Genomic DNA, 12,588 nt, shown 5'->3' with positions numbered 1-12,588 from the left:
TTTTCAAAACATTTGCTAAACAAACATCGTTTCATTTTCATTTTTTACTTTTCGAAATACGTAAAAACCGTTTTAAAAACAGTTCCAAACACACACCATATTAAAACAGTCAAAGAACCCACCAACACTTCAACGTATGACTATAGACTCAGCCACGATAATCCATCGCTAGCTAAGCCACCACACTCGTGGCATCCGTATCCATATGTTTTACTATATATACACTGCTAGGACTTCCTTAACAATACAAACAAAGCAATACAAAAACAAAGAGAACCTTTCTTTGGATTATACTAGTCTCCATATCTATCCTAATATGGCTTCTGTTCTTCTTCCCTCTAGTGTTCAACATTATAATAGAAACAATTCAGAAACTGATAGGAGCTCTAGCAGCATAGACATAACTAAAGCTGTGGTCGAAATTGAAACGGTGAATCGAATTCCGAACCGCGGAAGTAGAACTACCTCCGGGGCGGCGGTTGAAACGGCGGTAGAAGGCGGAGTTTGCTTGACGTGGGAGGATCTGTGGGTGACGGTTTCCAGTAGAGCTGGAAAGAACCGTAACAGACCGATCCTTCAAGGTCTAACGGGCTATGCCCGGCCAGGGGAACTATTGGCTATAATGGGTCCTTCTGGTTCTGGCAAGTCTACTCTTCTTGACGCATTAGCAGGTAAAACTATCACGTATGCTATATTATTCAGTTTACCAAAATCTACACCTAATGGTATACCAAGAACACCATACGTGAGAGTTTTCCTAGAATTTAAAATATATATTTGCATATTAATAAGCTAAAACTTCACAAGAACCGATGTAAGTATGGCCGTGGGGTGTAATATAATGGTTACTTTGTATGACAATACTTAAGAAAAGTGCAATATTCGTTCGATCATGAATCATGATAGATAAATCTTTATCAATGTTATATTGTATATATGTATATTTTAGTTTATATTTGTATACATACCTACGTTATAATCTGATTAAACTGGCTATGCGCCGTAACTACACTGTATAAATAACCCTCTTTTTCTTGACACAGCGTACAAATCAAATAATTATAAAAACAATGCTAGGACTCGCACCACTCACAATAGAAAATAGGTCCCGCAACATGAGATTTATAGGTGGGATGTAATATACTTTCTATTAGTGATGGTTCTTAATTTTTTAATTATAAAATGTTGGATGACGGAAAAGTTTATCGAACTGCTGAAAATTGGGTTGCATTTGTCTAGTGCTACCTAAGAACAAAAAATAAATCTTTTTGCATCTTTTGTCAGAAAAACATGTATGAGATGCCATTGTGTTACCAGTTTAAAGAAAGTGTTAGTAACTTATTGTGTCTTGTTACTCATTTTGCTTTCGATAACATAAGTAAATATACAAGTCTGTGCATTGAGACCTTTTTAAAAATAAAGTTTGGAAATTATGCGATTAGAATATGAAAATTAATCTGTTCAAAAAGAATATGAAAGTTTATGGCCATTCTATGATTTGCTACTTGAATTCTTTTGTGTGAGATATAAAAAAGTATGAAGATAAATTTATATTTGAAAGATTTTTTGCTGAGTATATTTAAACATTGAATTTAAAAAAAATAATATCACATAGAAATTTGCCATTACTCGAAAGTTGATACGACCAACAAATTAACCACGAACCATGTCGATAAATAAAAAGAACAAATTTACCGTATCAACACTAAAAACAAATAATGAGTAAAGACTGCATATATAAATGATCAAGCAAAGACCATATATGTAAATGATCAAGCATGATCCTTTTCCAACCTAGAAATAACTGTTGGCGTTTCTTTGGTACTTCTTTTTTTTTTTTTTTTTTTTTTTAAAAAAGAAGAGAATTGGTGCTACTTATAGCACGTTTGTGGCAATGAATGGAACGACATATTTATTTTCTGCTGACAAGCTTGTAGCCGATGAAAGCGATATAATTAATGGCTACCACAAAACAAGTTTTTGGAAAATTTGCTTTTCACCCCTGCCCCGCACTAATTATTGAGACAAACATTAATTAATGAAACATTCAATTCAGCCCTCAGTCGGTTGGAATCGATCTTGTGTCGCTTTATTACTGCTTTCTTTATTATTGCTTTTTTTTCGTCAATTAAAATTTCATGATTTTAACTGACTTAGCATAATCTTATTGAGAGATACAAAAGAGGGCATATTAAGAGATATGTGAGCTCAATCTTTGTAAGTTGTATTTGTAGAAAAAATTCCCAGCAAAAAGAGTTGTTTTCAACATCATTTGTATTATTCTTAGGGGAAAATATTATTCCGATACTATGTAATTTATTATTTTTCCAACTCGGTACATTATTCTTTAGAAAATCTCATTCAGATATATACCATGTTTTTTTTTTTTTTAAGATTATGAACAGGATGTGCTGGAGATTATATTTTTTAGATATAAAATGATGAAACTCTCCTTTTAAATTTTTTTATTTGTTTGTGATAAGAGGTGGATTTGACACTATTTTGCCTTTAATTTCTTAGTTTATGCTATGTTTGGTAGGAAGGAAAGAAAATAGGATAGAAAGGAAATATAAAAGTGATGGAAAATAGCAACAATGGAAAGGAAATTGATTTTCTTTTATGTTGTTTGGTATGAGAAGATGGAAAGAAAATGAACTTACCTTCACTTGTTTGGTATTAGAAGTTAAATTGGGAGGAAGGAAAAAATCTTACTCGTAAATTACTTTTATACCCTTAAATTTTTTGCTTGGATGTTGATGGAGAAAATGGTAGTTTAGTAACTTTGCTCACTTTAATGGGTTGTCCCCATTTTTCATCTCATTTTCTGCCCACTTGTGGAAAGAAAAAAAATGGTGGGGCCTACAGGTATTATTTTCCACTCCATTTTCTCTTCCTTTCTCTTTTCTCTCATACCAAACAATCTACATTTTCATTTTTCCTCCCAAAATCCCTCCACCTTCTTCCTTCCTTCTACTTTTCTTTCCTACCAAACATACTCTTAGTTATTTGATTTAGGCGATATGTTTCTTAGGAATTTATTTATTTTTCCATTTTAATTATGATTTAAGACTAAAAGGGCAGAATTGTTATTTCATTTCTCAAAAGGGGTCAATTAACCTAAATGATTTTCCAAATAAGAAAGTACCAAATCGAAAAAAATATCAAAACACAGGTACTAAAATGATATTATCCGTATTTTTCTTTTTTGGAATGATCATTTGTTTTTATTATTATTTTCTCTTATTTCAATTTTCGTCCAGATCAGGGCAATTTCTTTGCCGAGCCAGTTCAAATTGCTTCAACTTCAATCCGTATATTGTTTTGCAGGACGATTGAGTTCAAAGACAAGGCAAAGTGGGGAGATTCTGATAAATGGACATAAACAGACTCTGGCTTATGGTACTTCGGTATGACCAATGACAATTATATACAGAAACAATTTCTATTAAACCTTTTTTTGCTGCCGATTACGAATCAATTTCTGTTACACAAACACCATAAATTGAAGCTTTTAAATTTTTAAATTTTTTTTTTTTTTAAGTTAGTGTAATCCATTCAAAAGAAACCATTACATAAAAACTAACTAACTACGAAATTGAGGATTTGAAGGCTTGGTAAATATTTAATTTTTGTTTAGCTAGTAATTAGATAGAAAAGAAAACAGTAAAAATCCTCACATAATTAAGAGCAATTACTGTTTTTTTAATAAAAAAAGTAAATAAGGAAAAAGGATTACTAATAGTTACAAGATAGACATCTTATGGCCCGTTTAGTTCACTGATTCGAGTTTTTAATTCGAATTGAAATGTGACTTTATGTGAGAGCTTTTTACTATAGTAAAAAAGTTAGATGTGACTGTTTCTGAGAGCTTTTTACTGTAACAAAACTCGAATTCTAAACTCGAATCGGTAAAGTGAACAAAATCTTAAGTTAGGGCCTTAGCGCCGCCCCAGAGAACAAACCCTCCAAGAAGTCCACTTGCCTTTATTAATAAAAAATAAAAAGAAGCCAAGTCAAAGTGAAAGATTACAGTCTGAGGAGAAAACGCAACCAAAATAGGATATGATGTTGTTCAAGTATTAGTAGAAGTATGGAAAAGAAAATTTTTAACAAAATAGACGTATTATACACGTATGTTTACTTATGTCTGCTGTCTTAGTGCATGCGGTTCTTTTCGTCTCATTTAGAGATAGCTACGATTGGTCACCATTCTCACACTTTTTACCGTCAACGCATATATATACCTCTCATCTAAAATGAAAAAAAAAAAAAAATTAAAGGTATGTTTAGTTCGCTGATTTGAGTTTTTAATTCGAATTGATATGTGATTTTATGTGAAAATTTTTTACTGTAATAAAAAAGTTAAATATGACTGTTTCTGACAGTTTTATATTGTAACAAAACTCGAATTTTAAATTCGAATCGGTGAAATAAACGGAACCTAACTTTCTAAACCAGAGTCACATAATTTCGGGGGGATATAAACGGAAATCAAACAGATGAAAAAACAACTTAAAAACAAATTTCTTTGTTTGGACTGATGGACTCAGGCCTATGTAACACAAGACGATACTTTGATGACAACCTTAACGGTGGGGGAAGCAGTACACTACTCAGCTCAGCTTCAACTCCCGGATTCCATGCCGTTATCGGAGAAGAAGGAGAGAGCGAACGGGACGATAAAAGAGATGGGCCTGCAAGACGCCATCAACACTCGCATCGGCGGGTGGGGAGCGAAGGGCATCAGCGGCGGGCAGAAGAGGAGAGTCAGCATCTGCATTGAGATCCTCACGCGCCCGAAGCTTCTATTCCTTGACGAGCCGACGAGCGGCCTCGACAGCGCCGCTTCTTACTATGTCATGAGCAGAATCGCTGGCTTGGATCAGAGTGACGGAGTCAGGAGAACAATTGTGGCTTCCATTCACCAGCCGAGCTCTGAAGTCTTTCAACTTTTCGACAGTCTTTGCCTTCTTTCTGCTGGTAAAACAGTGTATTTTGGTCCTGCTTCTGAAGCAAATGAGGTAAGAGCCACACATTATTATTTTTTATAACAAAAAATTTTGTTAGAAAACTATGAATTGTTAAAGTTAATATTTGTACCAAATCCAATATCCAGTGAATTATTAAAGAGAAAATTTGATACACGAACAACGTAGTTATTTAATTGTAGAAAATACTTGGTATCCCAAACTTTCTCTTTCTTTCTTTTTTTTTTTTTTTTTGATAATTAAGCTTCCCCTAAACTTTCTCTGTTGGATTATATGCAGTTTTTTGCTTCAAGTGGTTTTCCTTGTCCGACTCTCCAAAATCCATCAGACCACTTTCTGAAAACCATAAACAAGGATTTTGAACAGGTAATGCGTTATTTTTAGAAGCCAATTAGTCTAATGCCACATTAATTAGCTTAATTAGAAATGTTGAAGATCTTGAGTACTAGTTGTTTTCTTTTTCTTTTGCTATATGTGTAAGAGCTCAATATAGTACTGTTGTTTTAAAAGAAAGAGAAAAGTACATGGTTTGTCATAATTTTGCGTAAATTATTATTTATACCATTTTAAATAATTGAGTATCATTGTTGTCTTTTGTTTTCTTTTTATTAATTGAAAGACAATGGTTTATTTTTTAGTGGAGTGGTACAAATAATATTTTTACCACATTGACTGCTATTTATGGTTTTTTCCTTAGAGAAATATAGTTGTGTAATGCTGTTAGTATTAGCAGGATATTGAGAGTGGAATGGTTGGAGTTACATGCACAGTAGAAGAAGCCATTGATACGCTTATGAAGTCTTATAAAGCTTCTGAAGGTTACAAGCAAGTTCGAAGACACGTAGCTGACATATCCAATAAACAGGTATATATACACACACACACATATATATATATATCTAGGTACAACTTGCAAGGTATATAACTTGTAGTTAATAAATTTATTCAATATTGGCAGGGCAATGATCGACAAAAGAATCCCTCACTTACCATATATATTTACATTTATTGAGTCTTGAACTTAAATGTTTAGAGACCTAAATCCCTTTACTTTTCATTAGACTTTTGCTAAATCCTTCCCTTAATCAGTTTGTTGAACTAACAAGTTGCCTACTAACTAATGGACATCAAATTTATAGCGAGAACTCATAATTAATGTGATTTTTTTTTCTTTCCTAACCCAAGGATCGACATCCTTTTTGTATTATATGACAAATGCAACAATGGATAAAATTAATTAGAAACTCTAAAAGATAATTTATATTACTCTAGTTCGAAATATTCCATACTAATAAAAAGTCTCCAAGATCTAAATTATTGAGTGACATTTGCATTGATGATGAACAACAGGATTATCGTGCAGTGGAGATCAAGATAAGAAGCCATGCTAGCTTCCTCAATCAGTGTTTGGTTCTTACAAGGCGATCTTTCAAAAATATGCATCGGGATTGGGGCTATTATTGGTTGCGCATAGTTATATATGTCTCACTTTCTCTAGGTCTGGGCACTCTGTATTACGAAATTGGCTCTGATTATGAATCCATTCAGGTACAAAGTGATTGGATTTTAGTCTTCATTAAATTAGGTTCACAAGAAAATTGCTTAGATATTTTTTAATTTATATTAATTTTTATGCTTAATTTATTGTTTCAGTCAAGAGGTTCACTACTCATGTTTGTAGCTTCATTCTTAACGTTCATGACCATTGGTGGATTTCCTTCCTTTGTGGAAGACATGAAGGTATGTTTTCTATTTATTCTTGTTGTGTAATTAGTATTTCTTTTTTTTTCTTTTTTTTTTTTTGGACTTGGGAGTAATTGGCCGTTTTTAGGGCATTTTTAATAAATGGTTGAAGTTTTGTAAAACTAAGAAATGGATATTTTCTTTATTAATTTTAATGAACAAATAGCTGGTGTATCAGTGATAAATTATCATTATTAAATTGATGATGAACCGCTTTATCAGTGATAAATCATTGTTAAATTGATGAACCAATTTGACACTGATTAATTACAATAAAAAATTACCATTTTACTTTAAAAAAAAAAAAATCAGCCATCTATAAAAAAGTGGCCAAAAAAACTTAAGAGCGTGAAACACCGCCCCCCCACCCCCCACCCCCAAGAACAAAGAATATCATGAAGCATTAAACTTAATGTCAGAGCTTTATATTTATATAGTTCCTACATTAGAGTAGTGTTAAACATAGTGATCTATGATTTGTATGGACAGATTTATTGGTCTAAAATTATATTGTTCTTTTTTCCCTCTAGATTGGTTTCTCATATAGTTAGAGATTCACATGAAGATGAAGTATATTCTTGTGTACGTAATAATTTGTTGGTCTTAAAGTTCGACGTGAAAATGTCACTATGCGTAATTATATTCAACACATTCATAATATGTACAATTTGATGAAATTTGTAGTTGTCACACTTCATAATATGTTACATTTGATAAAAAAATTTTGAAAGTCATCATTATATTTCTAATGTGATCCAGGTATTTGAACGAGAAAGACTAAATGGACACTACAGCGCAACAGCATTCGTGATAGGCAACACACTTTCTTCTCAGCCATACCTGCTGTTAATTTCCCTTATTCCCGGAGCGCTAACCTATTATCTCCCGGGACTTCGAAAAGATTACCAACACTTCTCCTACTTCATCTTGGTTCTCTACGTTTGCATGATGTTGGTAGAAAGCCTAATGATGATCGTCGCGAGTCTCGTTCCAAACTTCCTCATGGGAATTATCGCGGGCTCCGGAATTCAATGCTTCATGATTTTGGGAGGCGGCTTTTTCCGATTGCCCGGAGATCTTCCCAAACAGTTTTGGAGGTACCCTTTGTTCTACGTCGCTTTCCATCGGTATGCTTACCAGGGTTTGTTCAAGAATGAGTTTGAAGGGTTGGTGTTTCCAAATAATGAACTTGGAGGAGGAGCCACAATAACTGGAGAAGAGATTTTAAAGAGTAAATGGCAGGTAAATATGAGCTATTCTAAGTGGGTTGATCTTGCGGTGTTGTTGGGAATGGTTGTTTTCTATAGGGTTCTGTTTTTGGCGATTGTTAAGACTGCCGAAAGAGTTAAGAGTTTTAACATGTCTTTTCCGACGATCCGACGCAATCACAGCATACAGATTGTGGAAAATCCTATAGCTACACCATTGCACGCGGAGAAATAGCGTGCAATATTATTTCATGCATTATTCACGTATATTTTTAAGATGCAAAAGTATGATGAACCTAGGGTTAAGGACAAAAACATGCAGACAATGAAGCTAGTTTGTAGGGTATATGTACTAATTTATGAAATGGGGAGAAGAATGTTAATATCTTTGTCGGTTAAAACGTTGAAGAGTTTGAAAATGTGTGCGCATAAGGACTAATGATGTTTTATCTGATTAATATTGTATTTTTTAACGTTGTTTATGAATTCAATTACGTACACGAATTCACATTTTTCGACTTCATCTGATCGTAGAGACATCGGCGATGTCCATAGCTACGTTTGAGTGAGCTTGGCGCGTCGGCTTAAATAAGTGTGCATTATCTGATAGTTCACTAGGCCTTTCCTAAATTGTTGGTTCACAATCTTGAGTAAAAGCAAGTTGACACAGCGGAATGAAATGAACGCGATTTTATCGGCCTAATCCATACAAAGAATTCTCAAATCCACCTAAAGAAACCCCATAAAAGAGAAAATTCTCAAATTGAAGAGGAAACTCAATTCTAATTCAATTATCAAAATATTCAAAGTCCCCTTTATACAATAACTCAGTGGCTATTTATAACTCACATAGAAAACGATAAAAAAATAATGACTAAGATAAATGACATAATAATAACAAAACTAAACTATAAAACTAGAACAAACGACAATATAATATAAAAAAACGACTATTAATACTCAAATCTCCCCCATCACAAGTCATCTAATTGATAGATTGCAAAACACTGCTTTTCTCTCCTATTATAGAATAACTTGATCCGGTCATAGTAGCTCAAGCCACTGCTACAAGATTGAGATTAGATGACATCCCTTTAATAATGTCTCATGAAAAAACATCCTCTAATGCACTAAAAAAAAAAAAGCACGCAAAATTTTTGGTGTATTGTCAAGTTGTTTGTGTCACTCGTAAACATCCTCTAATGCACTAAAAATATGTGGCACACAAATTTTTGGTGTCTTATCAAGTTGTATGTGTCACTCAAATCTTTCGAAATGGACAAGTATTTTTGTTAGAAAGAGCGTTCAATCACTATTATGCACATTTTAATTACAAAATAATAAATTAGTAACCACACGATCCAAGTCAAAAGGGCAGCATATGAATGTACTCGTTTTGATTGAGATTCAGATTATTCTTTGATACATAGGAATTACCTTGTAATTGTATACCCCACATTTTTGCAGATTTTATAGTTCAAACTAATATATTTCGAATCATAATCTAAACAGACCCTTATATTATCTCTGTCTAATTGCCTTGAGCGTTATACCAATGGAAAAATAAATTTTTAATTTTGTTTTATAAATTTAATTTCTTTTCTTATTCATCCATTCTAATTTTAACGCAAATTTAAATTGTTTAAACAGAAAATATTGTAACTAAAAAATTTAACCGCAATTCAAACCTAAACCTACGAAATAAATAAAGTTGTAGACTGTTCTATTATTAATAGCTCATTTATTTGTTAATTTCATATATGTTTGAATATAAATTTAAATTTCTTTTAAAAAAAAGGTATTGTATATAATAAATAAATTTAAACTATACTTCAGACTTACAGCTGCCATTAATTAAAGTACTACGAATCTAGATGAAAAATATCTCCAAATTCATTAAACCTTTTTCTCTAACTGTTGAAAGGAACATAATTAGTTCGTTAACGTTAGCAGGAATAGCTAGATATATTTGTGGTAGCCGTTTCAAACTTGGCTATGACCTGTCACCTATAGTACATGATGTGATGTCTATGCTTTAAAACACGTGGATTTCGTGTCCACGATTAAGATCAGAAATATGGATCACAACAAGACTAAAAAATGATATGAATTTCACGAGTTAGAGTTGAGTAAAAAAAAATTTAGGTTAGAATTGAGTCGACCTGAAATTAACATAAAAAATACGGATTAATTTTAGGTTAGATCCGCCTAATCCGAAGACAACACAAAACTTATAAAAAATTAAAAAATATATATATTTCATCACATATTTTAGATTTTATTATAAACTTGTAATATCATGATAGTTATATTAAAAATCATATACTATTATTTACTTAAGTTTGATGGATGTTATTATATTTTAACGTGATAAATTTTAATTTATTTCTAATGTGTAAAAAACTAAAGAAATATATATAATTTTCATGTCAATTTCGGTACACCGGTCAATTTTGTGTCACGGGTTATTTTCGTGTCGTATCGTGTTTGTATTGCGATTTTTAAAAAATATTGTGTCACGAGTCATGTTCAGGTTGACTATCAATTTAATAAGAAAAGACTAAAACACAAAATAAAAATGATACGTGATACGAATTGCCACCATTACTCACGATTCTCAGCTGTGCACATGAATAATTGGATAATGGTACACGTTTCCTTCAATAAGAATTATTTTGGTCAAATATATATATTTAAAGGATTGTTATCATTTTCAATTCGTGTTTCCAACTTTAAAAACATTCATTTTACTCTTTAAATTTTAAATTATTCACACTTAATATCTTATGTTGTAATTTATGTTAAAAAAATAGAAAAAAAGTAATACAGTTACGTAATCTTTTTATTTAAATTTCTGTTAAAAATAAACAGATAAAAATCATGTAGCCACATGACTTAACTCCTTTTTTCCTATCTGATTTCAATAAAAACTCTTACAAAAAGGCTTAAATGGAATAAATTCAAAATTTAAAAAACAAAGTGATAATTTTTAAAATTTAGAAATAAAGTAGGAATAACCGTAAAATTTTGGAGCACAAATGAATTAATTCTAGAAATATATATATACTCATATATGGATAGAATCTATAGAACTGTTAAGATTTTTATCCACTCGGTCTACTAGTTTTATATATACACATTATTTTAATTTGATTTCAATCATATATTACAATGTTCAAAAAACATATAATAATTTTAATGAGGACACAATAAAACATAAACGATCTAAATATGGACATAAAAGTTTCCTATTATAAAGTAGAAGCACGATTTTATTCTCTTTTTTCCCATTAAATAGGGACCTTTTTCTAAAACTTTACATTTGAAACAAAACAAAAAAATGTAAAATCTCAATAGGAGCAGCCATGAGACCAACTGGGACAAAGGTAGTGCCCAATAGAAATATTTTACTTCCCTTCCTTAAATTTCAAGTGAAAAAAAAAAAAAAAAAAATCCTTCCTTAAAAACTGCTACAAACGTGACATGTGTAAACAAGATAACAATGTTTAATAAGTGGGGGAGCTGTTAAGCGCTGAAAGAGGTTAGTCGTCCTGACCCTCACCGATATTTTTTTTTTTTAATAAATAACTTTAAAAAAAATTGTAAATTTTCCGTGCTGGCCCATTAAGATTAGGTTTTGTATGTACAGCTCCATTGAATTTTATATTTTTGATATATATATATATATGTATGTATTTTATTTGCTAATCATATATATGTATATATTTAATAATCATTAAAAAATATTGTAGCACAAGTATTCATATTTTTTATATTATTTTTTTTTTCAAAAAAAGTATATATTTACTTGAAGATGAAGTAAAATATTGGGTCTGGCAGTGGTGACACTTCCCGTAGCGAGAACCACAAATTACATTTTCTACTATTCACCACAAATTATTTATTATTTATTTATTTATTTGCTCATCAATCACCACAAATTACTTAAAAAAATCATGTGTCCTCTCCGTAAAAGGGACCCGTGAGTCCTCAGTACTCTATCTATTACATAGTGAAACATGGTTGGTTTTTGGCAGTAAATGATACTAAGGAAAATGACTAGTAGAACTTTCACTAAAAAATGATACATTTAGTTTTATCTTCTTGAATTTTATTTATTTGAGTATTTCTTTGATAGGACTAAAAAAATAAAAGTATTGGTAATTTTTGTACTCTTTAACCGTTATATGTATCAAAACCGTATGTTCTACATATTTTTCCAATCTGATGTGATTTTAATCAGATTTAACAATTAAAAATTGAACTTACCAGTAGATCGATCTACCGGAACAGGTCCTTATTTATTCTTTTTAATATGTAAATTTATTGTTGTTAGACAATAATATGGATAATACAAAGAAGAACAATATATAACAACTTATTGCAATAACAAAATATTGAAATTGTTACAACGCAAATTCAACCTTCTACCAAACTTAGAAAACCGAATAGAACGGATGATGTCGAGACACGTGAATCACGCTTTCCTTAAAATAGATTTGTCCCCTCCGGCAAGTGCTTGAGGTAACGTTGGACGTTCGTCTCCTAGGATACAACGACAACGACAATAGAACGACGCACTATCGGAACCGTCTCAGTGAAGTAGAACTGCACCTTTCCTCTATCACCAAAAGCACACTATAAAAGAA

The 12,588-nt window shown here is 31.6% G+C and overlaps 1 protein-coding gene across 2 annotated transcripts; it reads left to right on the top strand.

Annotated features, from left to right (window-relative positions):
* Positions 1-261: 261 nt before the first annotated feature.
* LOC21400192 (ABC transporter G family member 11) lies at positions 262-8,449 on the top strand. Of its 2 annotated transcripts, none has more exons than XM_010095840.2 (8): positions 262-671; positions 3,328-3,407; positions 4,551-5,021; positions 5,268-5,354; positions 5,722-5,853; positions 6,339-6,536; positions 6,642-6,728; positions 7,491-8,449. In XM_010095840.2, exons 1-8 carry the CDS (start codon positions 317-319, stop codon positions 8,172-8,174), a joined length of 2,094 nt encoding a protein of 697 aa, XP_010094142.1. In that variant the 5' UTR covers positions 262-316; the 3' UTR covers positions 8,175-8,449. The 2 variants fall into 2 exon arrangements, with proteins under 2 accessions (XP_010094142.1, XP_024019898.1); XM_024164130.1 differs by having other exon boundaries at positions 5,719-5,853.
* The last annotated feature ends 4,139 nt before the right edge of the window (positions 8,450-12,588 follow it).

This window comes from Morus notabilis, unplaced genomic scaffold (assembly GCF_000414095.1).
Source record: "Morus notabilis unplaced genomic scaffold, ASM41409v2 Scaffold1219, whole genome shotgun sequence".
Taxonomy (NCBI): domain Eukaryota; kingdom Viridiplantae; phylum Streptophyta; class Magnoliopsida; order Rosales; family Moraceae; genus Morus; species Morus notabilis.
The sequence above is the reverse complement of the archived record's forward strand: the minus strand, read 5'-3'. Positions and strand labels throughout refer to the sequence as shown.